General features: G+C 19.1%; 1 protein-coding gene across 3 annotated transcripts in view; it reads right to left on the bottom strand.

Annotated features, from left to right (window-relative positions):
• Nucleotides 1–25,733, bottom strand: part of Bma-kcnl-1 (Uncharacterized protein) — a gene marked incomplete at both ends in the record, with an annotated part of 30,030 nt that overhangs the window by 2,197 nt on the left and 2,100 nt on the right. For 2 of the 3 annotated variants that reach the window (XM_043082600.1, XM_043082601.1), the window contains 11 exons: nucleotides 159–177; nucleotides 580–637; nucleotides 907–1,064; nucleotides 1,456–1,607; nucleotides 2,442–2,556; nucleotides 3,113–3,202; nucleotides 3,472–3,631; nucleotides 10,153–10,279; nucleotides 15,038–15,164; nucleotides 16,670–16,772; nucleotides 17,900–18,001. In XM_043082600.1, the coding sequence (XP_042938534.1) occupies nucleotides 159–177; nucleotides 580–637; nucleotides 907–1,064; nucleotides 1,456–1,607; nucleotides 2,442–2,556; nucleotides 3,113–3,202; nucleotides 3,472–3,631; nucleotides 10,153–10,279; nucleotides 15,038–15,164; nucleotides 16,670–16,772; nucleotides 17,900–18,001 (1,211 nt within the window). Of the gene's footprint in view, nucleotides 1–158; nucleotides 178–579; nucleotides 638–906; nucleotides 1,065–1,455; nucleotides 1,608–2,441; nucleotides 2,557–3,112; nucleotides 3,203–3,471; nucleotides 3,632–10,152; nucleotides 10,280–15,037; nucleotides 15,165–16,669; nucleotides 16,773–17,899; nucleotides 18,002–25,733 lie in introns of those variants that run through there. The other variant, XM_043082602.1, reaches the window with a different exon arrangement.

Raw genomic sequence — 25,733 nt, 5'->3', positions numbered from 1 at the left:
TGAGAATTATTTTTTAAATACAGAAATTTATTAATAATCGATTAATCACACACAAAATTAATACATTATTGCAAAAAAAAAAAAAAAAAAAAAAAATTATAATAAAAATTACATCAATGCAATTTACAAAATTTAACACACATATATTTATAACTTACCAACTGACATAAATGTAACCTGAAATTATATATTTTAGTTTTATGCATTTTAATAAAAAGTAAAAGTAAAAACATTTCAAAGCAAAGAATAAAATATTTTATCAAAATAATTCAATAATACAACATTCTATTTTATTATAATTTAGATTGCAATTTATTTCATATCAGAATGAAATTAACTAAAATTTATCTCAGAAATTTTTTTTTTTTCTTTTCAAAATTGTTTTATGCTTAATTAATTTTTGCCTAAAATTTATGATTTTTCATTTTCTGCACTGTTTTACTTCTACACTTCTTATTTCCATGAAAATTTTTTATCAAATTATCAAAATTAAGATTTGATAATTTAAATTAAAAAAAATTTTTTCATTAAATTAAGCGAAAAAGAAAAAAAGTATTGAGAAGATAAACTTTTTCTTACTATAATAAACCATAGTGAATTAAGATAGTAATGTTTCGCTGATAACTGTCCATCATATCTGTAAAAATTGATTGCTTATGAAAATATTAAAATTTTTTCATTAATTTCAAAAAATAATATTCAGTGTTTTTTATACAAATTTTAACAAATATTTGTTAGAAAACTTTAAATTAAAAGATTAAAAAATTCAAAGGAAAAAAAAAGGAAATTAGAATTTTTTAAAGCAAAATATATTAGCAACAAAAAAGCCAATGAAAAATAAATGAAAATTTCAAATTATCATGGAATTAAAAAACAAACAAACAAACAAACAACAACAGAACATACCGTTCGCATTGTGTAAACATCCATGACATACAAATCCAAAATGATACAGTAAATACAATTAGTACCCTGAGAGGATGATCAGCCATCATTGTTTTGATCACAAATCGAAAATCCATCGATATTCGATTTAGAGCAGCAATTGAACGTGTTGCTGCATCCTGTAAACTGTTTTTAAAAATATTGAATGATTAACATAATTCAATTTTTTTGTTTTGTTTTGTAGATAAATTATTTCTCAGAAAAAATATGATAAATCCTTTAACAAAAATTTTAATAATTAAATAAAAGAACTTAAAATTTTTTTAAACAAATTTTTTTTTTTTGAAAATAAATGTTAAATTTTTAATAAGCTTAATGAATCATATCTATGCGTTTGCATGCAAAAAAAAAAATAGTTTTTCATTAATAATATTAGTTAATTAGAGGTTAAAGAGTAATGATAATAAAGATATAACTACTTTTCAATGTTCATTAGCTTATTGCAGTAAGCTATGATAAGAGATGGAGGGACGAAAAGAAAGAAAAATACTGAAATAACCGGAAATTAACCTGAAATTGTTTACTATGCAGTACCATAAATCTACAAAGAAGGTATGCACGAAGAAACATTGGTACTGATAGTATAACGTCAACAGGTACATCAACCATTGTAGCTTTCCGGCTATCAGGATGAATGTATGACCATTGCATTATTCCTGTACCTTTAAAAGGAGAGAAATTTAATAAAGTTAATTAAAAAGTTAAATTAAAAAATTAAATATTACTTAAGAGGTATGTGTCATCAAAAAATGAAGCCATTTAAATTACCAATTCTTGTTTTGCATTCATGGAAACCGGTTTCCGGTTTGAAAAATTAGTTCTGCTATATAAATTAATCAACCTTCCCTACTAGTTATTATTTATTCTATATTCTTGGATATATATATATTTTTCCTTATTTATTATATATTTTCCTTTTTGATATTTTGTTTTTTTTTATTTAGTTTTTTTACATTTTCTTTTATATATATATTTTATTTTATTTTTATTTTTTTAATATTTTTCTTATAATTATATTATATCCTTTATAAAGCTACCCGTTGCGTGTTGATATAATCTTCATTTTTGTGTTAAGGTTGATTTGTAGGATTTAATTACCCAAGTTTGGGGCAAATAAGATATCTAGCAGTCATGACAATATACAAATAAGCAAATTGAATAAGTTGGTAAATAAGCAAAATAATACTAGTAATAGCTTATGTTGTCCATTTTAATTATAAAATCTTAAAAAAAACTGCATATAGTTATATATAGTGAGAGATGTATGTAAAATAAACTTAAATTGCTAATTCAATAATACAATAACAATAATCAATAGAATATCAGTAATCAGATCAATTGAAATTAAATTAGTAAGTATCAAATAATAGCTCTTTTTTAAAATTTACTTTGTTATACATTAATTTTCTGCATTCTGTAATAAAGAAAATATAAATTTAAAATTTCATTCGATATTAAAAAAAAATAAAAAATTAATGAAATAATTCAAAGAAAACCTGGAAATGGACAAATAGCACAAACAATTAATTCAATAGCTAATTTAATAGCTCGTTCAGTTGTAAGTGCTACTCTCCAGTCATCTGCACCACTATCTATTAATGCCATTTTTACCTAAAAATTTCTGTTATAATTTTATAAAAGTTAAATTTCTTTATTTACTTATTATAATAATTTAACTAGAATTAAAAAAAATTTTTTTTTAGATAAAACCAATTAAAAAAATGATTTAATAATTTAATTCAAAAAAAAAATTAATGATTTTGAACAAAATTAATAATTTAATTTGGAAATTAAGAAAAGAATTAGTAAAACTAGAGTTAAAATTAATTGTTGCGAAAAATTTTCAAATATGCATAACAAATTATTGTAATTTATTTTTCATAATTGTACTAAAAATTTACGGTTGAATGTAATTTTATCTTTATCATACCAAAATTATTATTTCAAATCATTTTTATTACTTATTACTTAAATTTTAATACTTATTACTTAAATTTAAGATTGACAATTTATGCATTTAGTTTCTTTATTTTTTGATATAATATCATTCATTTTTTATAATTTTTTTATTTTCAAATATAATTTCTTTATTTTTTGATATGATTTAGCTTTTGAAAATTATTATCAAAAAAAAAATTTTTCATTATCAAAATAAACAAACACATACTTCAATAGAATGATAATGAACTAAACTAGCCATCAATGCAATTGTACATAATACACATAATGTTCGAAGTAATAATGAAATTGGATGTGTCTGAAATCAAAAAACAAAGTTTCAAGTTTTCGTAATTAAATTATCAATTATTAAGCTAAATATAGAAATTGAATTATTTTTAGATTAAAATGAAATATTTTTAAAATAATTAATAAAAAAAACATTGTTTATTTATTTGTTTATTTTTGCATAATTTACATAAATTTATTTATATAAATAAATATTCTATGACAACAACAACAACAACAACAACAACAACAATATTATCGATTAATTTTCGATGATATAAAAATTTTAACCGATTTTACCTTATTGAAATCACTATCACCGGTTGTAGCGGTAATTTCGGAATCGATAATAATAAAAATAAGTCCAGCTAAGCCAAATGCTAATGAAATTTCACAAATTTTATTCCGTTTAATAAAAAGTTGTTTCCGTAATCGACAGCGCATTTTAGCTGTGCTATCGCTGAAAGCAATCGAATGTTTTTATTATAGAACTAAAAATATAACGAATAATTAACTTTAATTTCAAATATATAAAAAAATTGAATAAAAATAAAATAAAAAAAAAAATGTAAATTAAAAACTTTTGCTGAAGTTTATATTAAATATTCAAATAATTAAGCAAAAAATATTGTAGGAGAAGGGGAAAAAAATGAACAAATTAAACATATGGTATAATATGAATTTTAAGAAAATAAATGGAAAAATGAAAAAAAAAAAATAATTGAGAAAAATTAAATAAATTAGGTAAAAGTAAGAAAAAAAGAATGAAAATATAAATTAGATAGAAAAAGCAAGAAAGAAAGGAAAAAAAAATATTATGAAAATTAGATGAAAGCAAAGTAAACCAACCAAAATGGATATTTATATATTAATAAAAGTTTCATTATAAAATTGATGAAAATTTTAACCATTTAACAAGTAAAAAATGTAGAGAGAGGGAAGAAAAAGAAAGGAAAGAAAAAAATTTTTAATATTGTTAATGGTGATGATGATAATGATAATGATAATGTTAAGCATGATTATAATTATGAGTACTTACGGTAATTGTTATGGTTATATATATATCAAAATTTTCTAATGATAACATATTAATGATAATAATGATAAAAGTATTAGCAATAATAGCGTTTATGCTAGCAATAATAAATCATAGGCAAAAAGATAACTTCTGATATTTTATTTTTATTAATATATAATAAAATTTATATTTCGAGATTTTAAAATATTACGGATTTTTTTTTCCTGATAATACTGAAAATATTATTGCATTGTAAATCTTTCCTCATTTTTACTTTTAAATCATCGAACTGAAAAAATTATAATCAGCAAATCATTTTATCAGAAGTGATTATCATAGAGCAGTAACAAATTCTAAATGTTAAAATAAGGCCTTTTTAAAAATTCTAAATGTTATTATTTTTACTCAAAGTAATAACTATTATATTATTTTGAAAATATTTTTATTTCTAAGTTTTCATTTGAAAATGTACAAGCTGGAAAATGAAAATAAGTAAAGCTTTTAATAATTAAAATCATTTATAAATTTATTCATTGAATAGCTCAGTGTTAATGGAAAATCATTTTTAAAAATATTATAATTATTAAATAACAATAGTTAAAAATTAGTATTAAAATAATACAATCAAAAAGTTTTAGTTCATTTAAAATAATAAACATAATATTTTATTTTCAATACAAAGACTAAAATAAAATAAAATTGAAAAATATTATTAAATGGACTAAATATTTGATGATTAATAAGATTTATTCAAAAAGAAAAAAAAAATTTATATTTAAATATGATACCATGGTATGATACTATAGGAAATCATAATTTTTTTTTCTTTTCCCTTCTTTTTCCTCTCTTTTTCTCTTTTTTTTTGTTTTGTTGTTGTTGTTGTTGTTGTTTTTTCTTTGTTGTCGTTTTTTTTTTTTTTTTTTTTTCAGAAGATTAAAAGGATGTTTGTTGTTGAAATTGAATCGAAGAGTTGTAATAAGACGTCAAAATTTGTTGCTTTCTGATCGATAATTTATACAAAATATCAAAAATCACAGCAAATACTTTTCGATAGCTTTCATTTCATTATTAGCTTTCATTTCAAATATATCTGTGAAAATTTCAACATTTTAAAAATGCAAATTAAACATTTAAATAATTATGTAATTAATTAAATTTATTCACGTTTTATCTAAAAGCAAAGGAAAATTTTAAACTGAATTAAAAGAATGACAGAACAGAGAGGTTACATTAATGTTTAATGTTATAAGAAAAAAAAAGAAAAAAAAAATTTTGAAGATTGTTGACGTTTTACGTTGAAATAGAAAAAACTTAGCAATGTTTACATTTCAGAAAAATTGAGATTGTTCACGTTTTTATGTAAGAATTTAAAAAAAAATTTTTTGGTATGTTGACGTTTCACGTTAGAGTAAAAAGAAAGTCAAAATAGCTTCACGTTTTTTTGTATGAAGAAAAATTTTTGATATTATATTATTCATTATATTATAATTATTTTTTCTATCATTAAGTAATGAATTAAGAAACGAAAGTAAATTTTGAGAAATTATTTGGTAATTTAAAAATTTTCCATGTCTTTCTTAACTTATATTATACTGTCTAAAATTGCAGAAAAAAAAAAAAACAATCTTAGAAGTTTATTTATATTTTCATTTTTAATTATTCAAAACTATTAAATGGTAACAATTAAATCATTGTTATACGATTTTTTTTTTTAAAAAAAAAAGAAAAAACAAATCAAAAATAAAGCAAAATGACAAAAATTAAACTGATAAATTTAAAAATTTTTGAAAAATTCTTTAATACTTATATAAATAATTTTCTAAAAAATAATTTTAGCAAAATATTTCAATGTTTACTTCTTTGTAAATTATTTCTATTCAAAAATTCACAAAATTCAAAAACATTACCATTTGAATTTTAAAAGTTTGTTAAAAATTATTGAATGAAAGAGAGAAGGAATTTATTTAATGAATCCTCTCTCTCTCCCTCTCTCTCTCCCTCTCCCTCCCTCGCTCTCTCCCTGTCATTCTTCATTTCTTACTTTATACTCTAAATATCAAATATTATAAACTAATTATTTAGAAAAACACAATATCGATACATTCATATTTCTAGAAAATTTCGATTATTCTATGAAAATTGAAATTTGAAGCGTTGTTTATTTACAATTAATTAGCACACTATGTTTACTCAAATATATGCTTAAATTTCATAATTAAACTATGAATTTTTTGATTTTAATACTAATTATTGAATTAAAATTACGCAAATTATTGGTACAAAAAAAAAAAAAAAATTTCGTTAATACATAAGCAATCAATAAACAATAGTAAGTATTATGAAAATAATATTTTTTTAAATAATTACATCAAATAAAATACACTGTTTGCGCTTAATTAATTACACAAAATGATAATGTAAATTACTAAAAAGCAATTACTAAAAAATTTCCTCTAAATTAATTTTCTAAAAAAAAAAATAAAAAAGATAAGAATTCAAAAAAAAAAAAACAAAACAAAACAAAATCGAAGTAAAATGAAAATGAACAAAAATGCTGTCGCAATGGTACTTTTGCATTAAGGTTAAAATTTTTTTAAAGGCTTATATAAAGTTAAAATAAAATTGACAAATTAATTTGTACTTCGATTCTATTTTTCTTGTTTTCTTTTTTTTTTTGTTTTAATTTTAAAATTATAATATTGTTTAATACTTAAATCTATAATCTTTCATTTCCTTTTTTTTCACGATGTTTTGTCGAAATAAATTTTTTATTTTAAGCTAAATTTTACTCTTATATTATTGATTACATGATAACATTTCTAATTCACTAATTTATGTATAAATTTTATGTAAATGAATTAAGGAAATTTTTTTTTCAATAAAATTTCTTTTTATTTTTTGTTAAAATAATGAGAAAAAAAAAGATGGAAAAATGTAATTTTTTTTTTTAATTTATTTAATTTTATTCATATTCTTTACATTAACAAAATTTACATTAAAATAAGTCTAAATTTTATTCCTTTCTCTATTTTTTAAAAAAAAAAAATTTTTTTTAAAGCATATTTTATATTCAATGAAATAATTAATTGTCATTTAAAGAAAGAAAATTCGTTTTACTAAGGAATGCAATGAATAAATACTACAAAATATGGAATTTTTTTCATTTGCATTTCAAATTAATTTTAAATAATATAAGTTTGTAAAGTTGTTTCTATGACAATTAATTGTATTTATTCGTCATTTATGAGCAAATAAACTTAGCTAATTTTGAATTGAAAGCAAAAAAAAAAAAAATGGAAAAATGATGTAAAAGAGAGAGAAAGGAAAATGTGATGATATATTCTTTGTTTAAATCAGTAAAATATATATATATATATATTTTTTTTTTGGTTGAATTATTTGGAAGAAAAAGAGAGAAAGAGGTAGAGAAAAAGAAAAAAGAGAGAAAATAAAATTAAAAAAAAAAAAAATTACCTCTGAAATAAGTTAGAAAAATAATCAATAATTTAAAAAAAAAACTTGAGATTTTTCATTTCTAATAAAAGTTACAAAATATTTAAAGGAAAAGAAAATATAATTTAAAATTATTGATTTAGTACAAAATTATTTCTTTACTACTGTATTTTTAGCTCTTTCATAAATTTAGTTATGACTTTTACTATCGAAGAAAAAAAAAAATTATTTTATTTTAAAAATTAATTTTAATTGATTACTTTTGTTTTTTTTTCGAGCGATTTTCTAAAAATAACACTTAGTATATTATCAATGAAATGATATAATAAATCACAAGTTTTATTGATAAAATTTGATAAATAGTAGTAAGAGAGAAAAAAAGAAATTGGTTAAGAAAGATTAAAAAGTAATTCAATCTAAATTATCAAAAATAAGATTTCGAATTCAACATTTACACTCAGGTATCATATGAAAAATGAAAAAAAAAAAAAAAATGATAAACAATAAAATGAATATATGCCACTATAAGAGATGAATCAATTTCAACTCTCGAGATCATCAAGAAATAATCACGAAAATAACAACAAACTGAAAATTGATGAAAATCAAATGAAATGTTTTTGCAATTCATTATTTCAAATTTCATATACTTTAGAATATTTGAAAGTTTTCTTTTTCTTCTTGTTGCTTTCTTTTTTTGTACTTTTTTCATTTATTAGTTTTATTTAAAAGTGAAAAAAATTTTAACTTTAACAATTAGAAATGTGAAAAAAAATTTAATTTAAAACAAAATTTATTTTTTTTTTCTTTTTTTTCACAGCAAGATATTTAAATCAATATTGAAATTTTGTTTTGAACATTGATAAAAATGCATTACTAATCAAAGTGATGTAAACTGAATATGTCCAATCAAAGTGATGCAAACTAAGTATGTTCATATTATGTCACTAAGAAAAGAAAAAAGTTTGATTATATTAAATTATACATTAAAAGAATGTAAAATATAAGCAAAAAAAGAAAGGAAAAAGGAAAAGTAATATCTATTTGTACTTAAAAAGTAAAAAAAAAAAAAAAAAATGAAATGTTTGATACGAAAATGCCTTAGATATATCTTCCTAAGATATGTTTTCGTTTCATTACTTCCAGAATACGTACATTTAATTAGCATAAATAATAAAATAATGAAGTAGTAAAAAGAAATGTAAAATTATGTACTAAATTTTAACTTTAACACATTTCAAATTCAATTAAATTTCATATTTTTTTTAAAATATGATGTGAATTTTAAACAGTTAAGAAAAATAAGCAATGCTTATGGTTTATTCATTTATAAATTTATAAATAACAAAATATTAAAGTTACTTCTTTTTTTTTTTTTTGTATTGACAAGGAAATATTATGCATTTTTAAGTAAGCTTAAAGAAGTAACAAAAATAGAATTGCAAATTTAGCTTATAAATTTAAAATTTTAAAATTACAGAAACATTTTTATTCATTCATTATGTTTTTTTACAAAAGTCTTAGTTTTAAAAATTTTTAAAGAGTTTATATTAAATGAAATGAACATTGTCAGTTTCCTTGAAAAAATTTTTTTTTGCATTCATTTTTTTTTGATACCAAACAAATATGCAAATTATTTGTTTTCTAAAACATAATTTTAGTGTCCCTAAAAAAAATTTGAACTATTTATATAGAGCAGATTAAATGACAAATTTATGAATCATAAATGAATCAATAAAATTGAAATTAAATTTAAATTTCGAATCATTTTATTTGACATTAAATATTAATAGATGAAACTGCAGCATAAGAGATAACAAAGATGATGATTTAATAAATTTTTTTTTCACTTATGTTTTTCTACAAAATCATTATTATCATTATCATTATCATCATCAATAACATTATCACTAATAACAGCAACGTCATTATCAGTAGTAATTATCATTATCAATCATTGTGTAGCTATTATTATTATTGGTCAAATATTCAAATTACTATAATTTTCAATTATTATTATTATCGTTAATTGCTATCGTTATCATACCAATATAAAAAAAGTGATGATATCATTATGTTTATTTTTTTTATTGCTATTAATATTACCGTTATTATTATTATTATTATTATTATTATTATTATTATTATTATTATTATTATTATTATTATTATTATTATTATTATTATTATTATTATACATCGTCGTCATTACGACCATAATTCCATCATTTTTATCATCATTATCATCATTTTTTATCATCATTTTTACCATAATCATTATTGTTATTACTTTTTTGTTATTTGATAAAAAGAGAAGAATGGCGAAAAATAATATTGAAACAAACACAGTTATTTATTATGAAAATTATTATTATCAACTAATGCTTTCATACTATCTCTTATATAGTATTTCAAATAATTTCATCAATTTTATTTACTTTTTTTCAACTTTTATTATTATTATTAAATTCTTTATTATTATCATTATTATCATCATTAAACTATATTACCTGCTGATAGCAATTCCGTAACCACTTCGACGTCTCCTTATCACACGCACTGTTGTACTCGTTCTACGTTTTGAATCCTGTTTTTCAACGGTTGCATCAAAACGTATACCACCATTTCGATATTCATCTGAAAAAACAAAAGCAAACAAAATTATCGCTGACGTAGAGTAAAGTTAAATATAATTTAAACTTTCTCTTTTTTCTCTGAAATACCTTTAAATTCATAAATATTAGGTTTTTGAATTATTTATTATTTATTTTAATATATTCTTATTCATTCTTTACTTAAACATTGTATCATTTTGTTGACTTTTGAAAGTATTTTGTTTGTTTTATTATTAATTATTATTTGTCAATTATAAATTCCACAAATGATGTGTATTTATATTAAAAAATTCAACAATTCTGTTTAAATTTTGGATATTATACAATTCAGTATGCACATTAAAATATTTATTTGTTATTTTACTCATTTTTCTTTTTTTTTATTTTCATTTTCAGTTTTTTTTTTTTTTTTTTTTTATATTTTTATTATTTGAATAAACAATGTTTTCTAAACAATTTTTGTTAGAGCAATAAATAATCGACGATTTCATATAGATCACATGAATTAGATATGACTTATGATAAACTGTGATTTAACTAGATCATAATTAGATCGAATCGATTTACTTATTAAATCATACAATAATTAATTAATTTCACATCCGAGATGTGTAAATGCTAGTAATTAATGTTTCTTAGTGCAATAAATCATTGATAAAAGATGAATTTGTCAAATTATTTTTTATTTTTTAATATCACAAAACAAAACAAAAAAAGAAGAGTAAGATAAATTCAATCATTGCTTTTTGTTTTGTTTTATTAATTTCCTCAAAATTTGCATAATTTATTTTTGTTAACAAAATCAAAAGCTAACAAAAAAAAAAAAAATTAAATAAAATATATGGATGAGAAATTTCATCATAGCAATATTTCTAATTTATTAATTAGCGTTGAGAAAATAAAGGACTAAAATTAGAAGAAACAAAAAAGATCAAAAATTATTATTAACGAAGAGAATAATATAAATAGTTTATTATTTAAATTCATATTAAATTTAAATTTGAAATAATCTAAAAAAAAATAATGTATGCATCATATAAGCATTTCATATATATTTCAAAATTATTACGATTGATTTTTAAATAAAATTAATATTAATAAATGATATAAACAAAAACTTCCATTGAATAAATATTTTCATTTTTTTTTTTTATTTGTTTTAGCATAGCAAAATTTAAAGCTCGAAAACATGAAGGAAAAGGAAGAAGAAAGGAATTAAAAAGAATGAATATTTGGTATTTATAAATTTTATAAATATGTACCAAAAAACTAAAATTATTAAACAAAGAGAAAAATATAAGAAAGAAAAGCGAAAAAGCGGAAGAAAGAAAGAAAATTATATCAATAAATTGTTAAAATAATTTAAAAAAGAAACAATAATAAAATTGATTGTTATATAATTTAGAATGAAATATTTACATTTCATTTCATTTCAAAAAAACGACATGAAAAATAAGATGGAAATTTCATTTTTTGGTATATAATTAGCAATCATAAAATATTTCAATTTTTTTTTTTCAAAAAAAAAAAAAATAAAATTTTCTTTCATATCAGAAAAGAATTTTTTTTTTTGTTTTTAATATTTGCTAGGAAAGAAGAAAAATTCTTTTTTTATGTATTCAAAAATTGAAACCTTTTAGAAACCTCAAAAAATTAATTTTTAAAATATTTTTCGTTCGTCTTCGTTTTTTTTTTTTTCACTTTTTATTTATTCATATCAAAATTTCAATTTATATGAAAAAATTTTATTGGAAATATTAATAGAATACTTATTATTATTTAAGCATATCAGTTAAACAAATTTTCGGTAATTTATTTTTTTTTTTTTTTTTGATTTACATTTTAAATGAAAAACAATTGCTTTTATATGATTTCATTTCTTAGCCATTCTTTGAAAGAGTAAATTTTCAAAAATTTTATCAGTTAGTAATGATAAGAAAAATTAGAAATATGTCATGAAACATATATAATCATAAGTATTAATTCAAGTTAAACTTGAATAATTTCAATTAAACTGATATTAATTTAAGCATTAATAAATTTGATTTGTAAAAAAAATTAAATAAAATATAAATAGAAGAAAAAAAACGACAAAATAATAAATTTTTATTTAAATAGAAAAATTAATATCAACAATTTAATATTTTTTTACGAACTTTTCTTTTTCATTTTTTTTTTAATTTTTTTTTCCAACTGTAACAAAAAATTTAATAAAAAAAAAAATTAATATAAAATTGTTCTTTTCGCTGTTTTCTTTTTTCTTTTTTCTTTTTTTTTTTTTTTTTTCATGTTTTACTTTCGAAAAAGATAAAAAGATGATGAAAAGGTATGATTATATAACAATCTGATATAAACATTAAAATTTATCAGTGATATTTTCTCGTTAGATTAAAATGATTAAATCGAAATCGGTAGCTCTTTTCAAATTTTAATAATTACAATTTTATCCATGTCATTTATAAATTACAATAAACATGCAAATATTTATAAAAAAAAAAAAACGTTAACAAAAATGACGTATGTCTCGTTCACGTCATTCATCTTTCATCGCTTCGTCCTCCTTTTTTTTTTATTTTTTTTATTCAAATTTTTTTAAAACATTTTTTATGTTTACAATTTTTCCCTCAAAAATAGAGCAGAATGTTTTGCCAATAATTACATTTTAGCATAGATCAATATGATTAACACTAATAAACATAGATTAATTAATTTGAGATATTTGATATTCGATAATTTTATCATTAATCAAATATCAATTTCATATATATCTTTAATCAAATTCATAACTTTCAACCAAACCATTAATCATTTTATCATTTAATGAAAGAAAAAAAGAAAATTTATAATAAATTTCAATTCATTTGTGAAAAATGCTAGACACATATGTTCTGAAATAGCAATTATTTAAAAAAATTTGAAGAAAATAAAAAAGACAAAAAAAAGAAAAGGAAAGAAAAGAAAGAAAAGAGACCAAAAAAAAAAAAAAGTTAAAATTGAGGAAATAAAAAAAGAAAAGAAAAATGATATAATCGTGATTAAATGTAATTTTACTACCCTGTGAATTAACAAAAAAGAAGAAAAAAAAAAAAAAAACTTTAAAAAATGAAACTATTCAATCATACTTAGATTCTTCTAAAAATGGTAACATTTCCCTTTTTTTGCAAAAAAAAAAAGTGAAAAAAAATGGAAGAAATTGTTTTATAATATATACTTTTTAATGATAATGAAAACTATTATTATTATTGTTTTAGAAACAATTACTTTATAAATAAATTATTATTGCAAATAAAAGCTTTGCAAATATATCACAAAATATTTTATGTTATTGTTTATTATTATTATTAGTATTATCTGTAAATATATCACAAGTAAATATTTTATATTATTGTTAAATATTATTGTTTTCGTTACTGCCATATAAATAAATTATTAATGCTATTGTTACTACCGACAATAACGAAATACAATACAAACGAATAAATATCTTAAAAACATATCATTATTATCATTAAATTTATTTATCAACAAGAAAATATCCTTATCACCATAAATAATAAAAAATAAATAATATAAATGATAATTATTTATAAAATCCAATGATATCAAAGCATAGAGATCGATTCTGGATAGCATAAATATTTATAATTTTATTATAAATCGTAGAAAAAATAAATAAATAAACAAACATTGCATTGAAGATACCAAAAGCTTCCGAAAGGTAATATTTGACGAATAGATAAAAATGAAGGTAAAAGATAATTAATTATATAATGATTAATTAGTGATTAATTAATGTAAATTCGTTTGCATCTGTAGTTTATTAATAAATGTAATAATGTTTTGATATTTATGCTAATAGTTATTAAATTTCAACCTTCTATCATTTAAAATTTAAAAATAAATATATTAAAGCTTAAAAATTACATCAAATCAAAATTGGGAATTTATATTCAAATTATTTTTATGGCAGCTAGAAGTATCACATTTTCTCAATTTAATATTTTTCTTTTTTTTTATTTCTTTTCTTCTACTAACAAAATATTAAATGAAGTAGTATACAGGATTTTTTTTTTTTTTTTGATAACTTTAATAAAACAATTGATTATTGAATGATTATGTATAAATATATAATCGTTGAGGTGATTAATTAATTAATTATTTTTTTTTTTTGCCCAAATAAAGTCAAATTAAATACCATTTGAGTAATTTTTGTTTTGAAGAAAAAATTTTGACAAATATTTATAAGAAAAACTTTAAAATTTTTCAAAATTAAAAATAATATGGGAAATAGTATGAATAAAACAATAAACTTACATAAACACCATAAAATAAAATAAAAATTGATTGTGATAAATGTTAATTTTACTTTTTCAATATAAAATAAAAAATTCAACTTTGTCGACTTTACTAATTCAAACAAACGTATCTTTAAAACGGTTAAGGATGGTTAAAATAATCAAAAAATTGAAGTACATACTTCCCATTTTATTAGGTAAAACAGCTTTAGCTTTAATTTGTTTACTATTAATTCTCCCTTTTTTTTTTTTTTTTCCAGTTGCAATTTAAATTTATTTACACATTTGTCCATTTTGAATATGAGCAGAAGTACTTTTGCAAAGTTCCAAAACTGCCTAATTAAAATAATTCCGCATTGAATGAATACAATTTAAATGCATTCAAAAAGTTCATAAAGATAAAAATTTCTAAATTTAAAAGAAATTTTTTTCTCTTTTTATTCCTTTTTAAAAAAAAATGAGAAATGAAATAATTAAATTTTAACCTTTATCTTCATCCAGTTCCTGTAGAAGTGCGCCAGGTCCGGATTCTCGCCGCAATGCTGACCTTGATGTTAGTAATGATTTAAATTGATTTGTATACCCGCTGATGCGTAAAATATCTGAACTGACCTAAAATTTACTTTTTCTTTTTGTAAAATCAATCTTGATGAATTTAATAAAAGAATTTTCCAATTTGGAAACCGAAAATGTTTATAGAGCATATCCTTCAGCTTATGTTTATACTTTACATTTTTACAGAACTTTTTTTTTTTTATAAATTTTTATATTTATACTGTAAATCCCTTGTATCTATACTGTAAATCCTTTGTCTTATGCTTATACTGTAATTCCTCGTATTTATACTGTGAATCCTTCGTTTTATGCTTATACTGTAAATCCCTTGTATCTATACTGTAAAATCTTTGCTTTATGCTCATACTTTTATGCTGTAAATTCTTTGTTTTATGCTTATACTGTAGTTCCTCGTATTCATACTGTAAATCTTTTGTTTTATATTCATACTGTAAAATCTTTATACATTGCTTTCAGTAATATTTAAGGTACTTTTGTTTTCAATTTTATGTTTCTACCACCTTTTATATATTGTTTCCTATTTGATGTTTACAACTCAAATTACCTCTACGCCCATGAAATGGATTATTTTAATGTAAAAATTTAAGTTTGACAACAATAAGCATTTAAATATTTGCTTAAATCTCTAATTCTGGTTAAACATATATTTAAAAGGTATGAAAAAATTTAATAACTCCAATCTTTCAATTAAATTAGTTAATTACTCCTATAAAGATATAATAAATATTTAGGAAAATAAGCTTTTTCATTTTTCAAATTTGCCACTAAATTTCATTCTTTTTCTTTATCTAACAAAGTATCTTTATTTTTAAAATTGAAAGAATTTGGTAAGATAAGGAAATTACGAGGATAATAATTGCATTTGATTAACAATTGAATTCATTACTACGCCAGGTATACCATCAATAATTTATGATATAAAACGTTTTTCATTGGTTTTGATAAAAAATTTTATCAGATAATCGAGATACTTAAAATAAGTTAAATTTGTAATTGTTAATTTAAATAAACAGTTTTTAAAATATTTTAAAAGATATGAAATGAAAAATATTTTTAGATAATTTTTTTTTGTGTGACTTTTTTCACTCTTCTATTTTTTTTTGTTTTGTCAAGTAAACTTAATGAGATTTGATTGGTTTGTAAATAAAAGTACGAGATTTAATTTGTTTGCTAAAAAATGATTATGTTGTTTGTTTATTATTGAACAAATAATAATTATGAATGCAGTTAATAATTTAATGGTCAACTTTTTCAAATTGTAATCGATTTTTTTTTTTTTTTTCGAGAATATATTTTCAAATAGTTTCTCAACAAATCTTTCTATTTTCATTCATCATTTTTTTTTCGTTTCTATTGTTGAAATGATTAACTTTTTTTTTCTTAAAATAATATTGAAAAAATTTTTTAAATTTTTTAGTTTCATATTTGAAAATTTTTTATACCTTAAAAAAATATTTAATGTGACACATTTTTTTTTTCATTTGTTTAATTCATTGTAAAATTTAATTCCAAAAAATTAAATTTTCATTTTTGATTGAAACCTGAGCAATAGGATTGTTGAATAAACGCATTTCATCGGTGTGTGGTTTTATCAGAAAATCACAACTTCGTCCGAAACGTTTATCCAATTGACTAATTTCGTTACTGAAAATTACAAAAAAAAAAAAGGAGTGAAATAAATTATAATATTTGTAAAAATAAAGAAAAAAAATTCATAAATTTTATAATTTTGTAATAAAAAAAAAAATATTTTTAGGCAAAACTATAAATTTCAGAATTAGTTTTGAAAAAATAAATAAATTCAATAATAAATTTCAGAAAAAAAAATCAACAAAAAAATTATTTTATATTATTTTTTACGGTAAATATTAAAAATTATGCATAAAATTTAAATATAAAATTATTGATTAATTTTTGAAAATTTTTGCTCGTATTAATGCTAACTTTTATATATAATCGTATTTTTTTTTTTTGGTAAGAATTTTTTACTTTATATTATTATTATTATATATCGGTTTTTTAAATAATTAAATAATACATCAATATATGAGTTATTAATTTTATTTAACTGTTTTTTTTTTTTTTTTTTTTCCATTTTTGTTTTTTATTTAAAAGGAAATCATAGAACGAAATGTAGTTGGTAGGAAAATTTTCGAACAAATACATTTCTAGATAATAATAATTAAAGGAACAAAGTTATAACTTTAATTTGAAATAATTCTTATCAGTATACGTACATATATGTATCACATAAGCATAGAAGGAAGATAATAGAAATGATAATGGATTAAAAAATATAAAAATAACTAAAAAAAACTTTTTTTTGTTTTTTTTTTTTAAAAAAAAAGATATAATATTAAAGAAATTGAGAAGTTTTCAGACATTAAAATATTTTTTTTTTTTTTGAATAACAAAATAAAATAAGACAAATGAAATAGAAAAAATTAGATTTATATGTAATATAAATATGAAAAAAAAAAAACTTTAACAAAAATTTGTGCATAAAATGCTGCAAAAAAAAAAAGGAAAAACAAAAAGCAAATAAATAAACAAAATAAATTAAATAAGTGCATTTAATTACTTTTTTATTCTACTTTTTTTGAAATAATTTTTTCTTGAAATTATCAAAAAAAAAAAAAAAAAAAAAACTATATAAAATTTTAAACCAATGTAATTAATAAAAATTGAAAAAATATTTAATTGTATATTTCAAAATTTCTTTTTTTTTTTTTTATTTCTAGAAATGTATTAATTAGTATTAATAAGCCTACATGGTACTATTCCGTGGTGATGAATTTGTTACCGTTGCACCTTTCTGTAGTGTTCGACCGTCCGGTCCACATACAGGCATCGTTGATATCCCCTGTTGCACCCTACAATTCTTTTCTTTCTCTCTTTTCCTCTCTCTCTCTTTTTTCGTTTCTTGAATTATGAGATTAAAAATAAATTTGATAATTTATTGAAATGAATCATAAAATTTTATTCCATTTCATTATGATAAGCTTATAGCAGTACAAAATTAGATTAAAATATATTATGATACGGTAGTTTCTTATGAATTATTTTCAATAAAATATGAGATCTTTTTTAGTTTAATATATGTTATATCATTCATTATTTATCATTTGATCACTTATCATTTGTCATTTGTTATTATCATTATTATAGGAAAATTATTTTTAATGTATAAAATAATAATTAATATCATATGAAATATTTTTATACTATAATATTTTCTTTTCAGCTTTTATTAATCATACTAATCAGTTAAATTTTTAGTTGTAATAACTGATCAAAGTTTAATTATAAAATAATACTTTGACAAATAATCAAAATGAAACGCAACAATAAAGTGACGTTTTATAAAAAAAAAAAAAAAAAAATAAGTTACGTGTTTCGTGCAAAAACATGCATGTGAGAATACGTATATTATACATGAATTTTATGCAAAATATAAAAATTTTAAAAGGGAATAAGAAATGAAATGAAATGATTGAATGAATTATTGCTTAGTAAACATAACAACCACAGTAAATTTCATTAAAAATTTAAAAATATTAAGTGCTTTTTTTTTTGAGAACTTTTAGATTTTACTATTTGTTTGATTGACAAAATAAAAATAATTATTATAGCTTATACAGTCAAATTTTTTTAAAACAAAATTGGTGAAAATAAAATTTTGATATTTTAGAAAGGTTAGAGGTCAGCAAAAAACAAGAAAGAAGGGAAAAGAACTGTAGTAGAAATTTAAAAATTAAAAAAATTGCAAACAAAAAAGAAAAATGAAGTAATTAGTAAAAAATAGTTTATGTAAAATTTTTTTATCCTTTTACTTTTACTAAATTATATGTTATTAGCCTAGCAATATAAAAAGGAAAATAGTATTAATTAAAAACTAATTGCGTTGTATTTGTTTTTAAGATTGCTTACAATTTGATATTAGCATAATTTTATTTTATCTAACAATAATTGAAAAATAATATTATTCATTTTTTCGTTTTTTTTTTTTGGATTGGAAATAAATTTTCATTAAATATAATAAAAAATATTAGGTATGCTAGAAATAAGATTTCAAAATTAAAATTGTAATATTTAATGATAAATTCAAATTATAAACTTGTTTACTGCATGATAAAACAACTGACGATAACTCAATGATTTATTGATTACTTATCAAATATGATTATTAAAAAAAAATCCTTCTTTTTTTAATAAAACTAAAACTAAATTTCCATATGCTATTGCAATTCCAATGTTTAAAATTTCAAAATACTTCAAAAATAGGATATTAATGTATTATAATCATTTTCTTTTCTTTTTTTTTTTTTTTTACAAATATATTTTAACATTTTATAAAGAGTTATTTTATTTTAACTCATTTTTTTTTCAAAGTGATAATTATAGTTAAAATGATATATGATAAGAATTATCACGTTTTCTCCTCCTTTTCTCAAATACATTTGATTGAAAAATTGCAATAGAAATTTTTGATCGAAATATTGAATTAATTGTATACTTAAAGAATCGAATTATAATAGATTTAATAATTTTTAAAGGCTATAAAATTTAACACCTAAAAATTTGAAAAGTTTCATAAAAAAATTTCAAATCAAAATATTCATTTATTTATTTGAATTATTAATGTACAAATTTTATAAATATTAATAAATGCAAACTAAAAATTGTAGCTTATTTTATAAACTTAAATACAAAGAATAAACTAATATTTAATGGATTATAAATGAATGCTGTGGGAAAAAGATAAAATTAATTTAAATTCATTGAGCTGAAATTTACATTTTCACATTAGCTATTATTAAAAAGCTTATTTATTGGTCTGACTAATTAATTATGCTAATCAATCGTTTAAAAATTGTGAATAAAAAAAAAAAAATTTTTTTTTCTTTTTTGAATCGATTTGATAATGAATTTAGCAAATTCTAAAAAAAAATTAGAAAAAAATAGCTTAAATTTTTGCAAATTAAATAACAGAAACAAATTGTACATAATTTTAGCATACAAAAAAAAAAAAAGAAATAAATAAATCAAAAATAGATTTCTATAATTTAATGATTTTGGTTCAATAAAAATTTAATTTTGAAGTAAGAAAAAAAAAAGAAAAGAGGAAAATTTCTTTTCATTTTATACAAAAATGAAATAAAATCATTTTTTGATCTGATTTTTGAAACATTTATTTTTCATTTTTTTTCCGTTCCTTTCTTTTTTTTTTCTTTTTTTTATTCAAAAATGACAAATTTTTATGAAACTAAAAATCATAAAAAATATTATCCAAATTCTGACAATTTTTACTTTAACTTTTTATCATAAATTCTTGTAAAAGTATCACTTACTTATTCTAAAGTAACGATTTTCATTTTTACTAAAGCAAAACTAAAGTAAAACGACAATACAATTAATTAGTTAAAAATTATCTTTTGAAGTAATAATTTTTTTTTGATTGCAATTTAAATCTAAAAGGTTAAAGTAAATATAGAAAGAAAGTATAAAACTAGGAAAGAAAAGAAAATAAATTAAAAACAAAAATTGTTTTAATATCAATAACTTTTTAAAGTTTTACAAAAAATTGTAAAAAAAAGGAACGAAAGAAATTTTGAAATTTTAAAAAATTTTCAATTTTTATCACAGAAAAAATTATTAAAAAGATGAAAGTATTACTGATTGAATGATGTGATTAAATGAAATAATCGAAACAATCAAAATAAAAAAAAAAATAAAATATGAAATATAAATTATTATACAAATTCTTTATATGCTTATCATTTTTTTTTCGATTAATTTTTTTATTTCTCTTTTTTTTTTTTGGAAAGAATGTTTAAAAAAAAAAAAAAAATGAAAATATTTTGTTAAAAAATTCAACAAATTGATTGCATACAAGAAAATATTATAGCAATTTTGAATGAATAATATTAAAAGTATCACAGCAATACTTTCTAACCAATTAAATTTTTTGAATTATAGAAAAATCATTTCACTCAGTGCTTTCTTTCTTTTTTCTTTTTTTTATTTACAATTAAATGAGTGTTAATTTATAAATTAAATTTTCAAAATTGTTAGAATTGAAAAGTAAGCGTTTTCTCTTTCATTTTTCTCTCTTATTTGAAAAAGAAAAGAAAAAAGAGAATTTTTGTTCATTTATAAAATAATTTTTTCTTTTTTTTTTTTTTGGAATTCCGACATTTCTTTTTTTTTTTTTTTTTTTAACATCTGTTATGCACTTTAGAGGTTGAAATTGAATTAAATATGATGATTGAAAATTTTTTCTATTATGCGTCATTTTTTTAAAATGATATTTTACCTATATCTCAGCACACACTAGTTTATGCTAATGTAATATTAAAAAAATTACTGAGTAATTTCAATGAAATTTAAAGTTTTTTAAGTATTACACAATTTATTATATTTCTTTTATCAACACATTATAGCATTTTATAATAAAGGACGATTTTAAATAAGTAGCAACAACAATAATAATAATAATAATAATAATAATAATAATAGTAATAATAATAATAATAATAATAATAATAATAATAATAATAATAATAGTAATAATAATAGAAATAATAGTAAGCATATTAATAACTAATAATAGCAATTGTAATAAGAATGATAATAATAGTAATAATAACTACTAGTAACAGTGGTAATAAGACTGATAATAATAATAATAAAAACGGAAGAAAGAAATTGATTTATAAAAATTATCAATAAAATATTAATGAAATAATCATCAGAGCTGCTCGTTGCTTGTAAAAAATAGGAAAAAAAAGATTTAATTATCATTTCTTGGCTAATTTTTTTTTTTTCTTTTTCACAGCTAATCATTTTACATATTCGTAATCAGTTAATATCTTATTGAAAAAGATTTTTTTTTTTTTAATAACAATCAATTATTTAAATGCATTGAAATTAATCAGTACTACTAAATAAAAAAATTTTTTTTTCTCTTTTAATTTTAATTTTTTTTTTTTTTTTTGATGGTAAAAAAAGGAGAGAGGGATTTATTCTAGTCAGTTGTTCATAAACATAAAAATAAATTGAAAAAAAAAAAAAAGAAAAATTGAATTAAAATACGATTGATGAGAGTGCTTTTGCATTATAACTTTATACAATATTATTTTTATTTGCTAATTTATGCTTTTCTTTAATGATAATAATTTAAAAAAAAAAAACAAAAGGAAAAATTTTTTAGCGGAAAAATTTCATAGTAAAAAGACTATTCTCGAAGAAAAAAAAAAAGATTTTTGGCGGAAAAAAAATTAAACATTTCAGTGAAAAAAAACACACAAACACAAACACAAATGAAATGTTACATTAAAAAAAAAAAAAAAATGTAAGAATGTTTTAAAAATTAATAATTAAAAAACTTTTTACAATTTTAAAATCTATTATATCGCTATAAATGTTAATTGTTTTTGCTTTCTAATCTATTTCCCACATTTAACCCGCGGGGCAATTCCTAAAAAGTGCTCTTTTTACGTCATTCAAAGTGTGATTTTTGATCCAAAATGAAATGAACAAAAACATTTAGCATTTTCATTTTATCATTTCTAAAATATTTTTTGTATAATTTGATTTTATTAAATTAATATTATTAGATAATGAATTTCACTTAAATTTAGATGATATATTTGCAATTTTTTCCTACCTTATGTAATTTTATAAATTCCTTTCATTACCTAAATTAAAAAAAATTTTTTTTTTAAAAAAAACCAAAATTGAATATATTAAATAATTTTGAATAAATAAATTTTTGCGACATTAAACATATGATGCTACATTATATTTGCATATAAATTAGAATTAATTATCAATAGCTTAAAGTACTTCTAACAAAAAATTAAAAAAATAAAAATTGAAAAAAAAAAAAATATAAAATTATAGCTTAAAGGCAAATAAGCTAAACTGGTGGAAATAGAATAAATACAAAACTAAAAAGTTTATATTTTTCAAAATTCTTAAATAATTATTAATATCATTAAAATTCATTCATTATTCGAAATAAGCAAATATATTAGAATTTGATTCAAATAAATTGTTAACAAACAACTGATTTTAGAATTTTTTTTGCTATCTAAATATTTATTTAAAAAAATTCTTTTTCTCTTTCTAATGCATTATTATTGACTAATTTTTATTTTATTTGTTTTTTTTTCTTAAATAAAAAAAAAAAATTTAATTTTTTTTTTGTTTTCTGCATTTTTTCTTTTTTTTTCTTTTTTGTTCTAAAAATAAATTATGTGAATTTATTCAAAACGACTCCATCCATTAAATATGATCAAAGTTATATTGGCAATGAAATGTTTACATTTGAAATGATGCTTTAAGTTAAGAGTCAAAGATTGAAATACTTTATTTTCAAATACTTTTTACTTTATTTTCTTATTCACATACACATACACACACACACACACACATACACACACACATACATACATACACACATACATACATACATGCCATGCACAGAGCTATTAATACTCTCCAATTTTGCTACTTTAATTTACTTTTAATAGCATTGATTACGATGATAGATAAAATGATAGATTTATTATACAATTTTTTTTTTTTTTTGTTTAGAAATATACTTTTAACATTTATTTAATAATTTTTCTAATGCATGCATGGCATGCAATACACATTTATGCATGCAAAAAAGAATGCAACATATTGTGCAATAATAGTTTATAATTGCTAAAGTTAAGTAATAAACAATTATTATTATTATTAATAGCATATATGCATTCAGTTCGTGTATGGTTAATAATAATTAGCAATATTAATGAATGATAATCAAATTTTAATTAATAAATAAGCAAAGAAAAAGTGAAAAAGGGGAAAAGTGGAAGTAATTTTAAATGGAAGTAATTTTTTCAATCTATTTTAAAATGTAAAACTGTAAAATTAGCAAAAAAAAAAGTATAAATTCAATTGCTTCAGTTAAAAATGCAAAATTTTTGGTCGGTAAATAAATCAATTAAAAGATAAAAAGAAAAATAAAAGTAATTTTTTAGAATTTATTATAGAATTGCAAATTTTACTAGAATTTGCTCGAACAAAAAAGAGAAAAAAGAAAAAACAGAAATTTTTGATCAATAAAGAAGTGAAGATGAAATAATGCGTAAATAAAAAAAAGTAAATTTATTAATTATTGATTATATTTTATAAAATTATTTTCTATTTTATTTCAAATCAATCAAAAAATAAAAAATTTTTACAATGAAATAAGTATGTAAATAAGAATTGTATATGATTAATATATCATGGAATATATGTTTAGTAAATCTTACTTATATCTCATTATTTCCTAATAATATAAAAATATTAGAAATGACAATTAGAAATTAAAAAAACGAAAAACGAAAATGAAAATTTAGTATGAAACAAAGACAATCGTAGCAAACAATTGAAAGTAATAAAAATGCTACAACGAATGAAAATTTCAAAAATATTATTTTGCACAGCTAAAGTACATTTAACTTAGTGTATTTTCTAAAACTTTTATTTTATTTTTTTCTTTGCAATGATTCAATCGTTAAATAAAAAAAAAAAGTGATTGACACTTAAATAAATGAGACAAAAAAAAAGAAAGAAGAAAAATGGATGGAAAGAAATTATTGTTTGATTGATGGAGAAATTAAACAAAAAAAAAAAAAAATTGAAAAAAAAAGAAAATAAAAGAAAAAGTAAACAAAAAAAAAAAACTTTTTGTGTAAAAAAAAAACACACACACACAGAGAGAGAGAAAAGAAAGAGAAAATGAAATTTGTTGACTTTTTAAGATATTTCCGCTCAACAATTTATAAATTATTTAACAGATAAGAAAGTGACAAATTTTTTAATTTCTCATTTTTGTTAAATTATAACTTATGTAAACATGAAATAAAACTGAAATAATTAATAGGAAAAAAAGATACAAAAAAAAAAAGAAAACTAAATTGACTTTAAAGAAACTCTCTTCACTTTTACTTTTTCAATTACTTTCAACGAAGAGTCAAAAAAAAAAAGAAAGAATAAAAAAAGGAAGGAGGAAAAAATAAAAATTGTAAATATTACGACTACTTTTTTTTTTAAGAAAAAACTTTTTTAAAACTTTTTTTTTAAAAAAAAGTAGGAATGAATGGTTTTTTGTTAGCGATAGAAAATACAACAAAAATGCAATTTTCTCTTTTTTTTTTTTCTTTTAAAAAAAAGCTGTAGCATTAATTTGAATTGTTTAATTGTTAGAGAAAAAATTAACAATGATTTAATTGTTGGAGAAAAATTAATCAAACAATTAAAAAAAAAAAATGATAGTATGTAGAGAATTGAATTTTATTTCACTGAAAAGATAAATATTATTTATGCAAACATTAGTGCAAAATGGAAATTAGATATTAAATGCTTGAAATTTGATAAATATTTTCCAATACTTTCCGACTGTATTGATTTTATTTCATTTTATAAAATATTAATTTAAAGGCATAATTTCACATCACTTCTTTTTTTTTCTTTTTGTTCATCATAAATTTTAGCATAACAAAATTTTAGCTTAAATTAGAGAATATGAAAAAAGAAAAAGAAAAAAACAAAGAGTTTTGTTAT

The sequence above is a fragment of the Brugia malayi genome (assembly GCF_000002995.4).
Source record: "Brugia malayi strain FR3 genome assembly, contig: Bm_v4_Chr4_scaffold_001, whole genome shotgun sequence".
Lineage (NCBI taxonomy): Eukaryota > Metazoa > Nematoda > Chromadorea > Rhabditida > Onchocercidae > Brugia > Brugia malayi.
The sequence above is the reverse complement of the archived record's forward strand: the minus strand, read 5'-3'. Positions and strand labels throughout refer to the sequence as shown.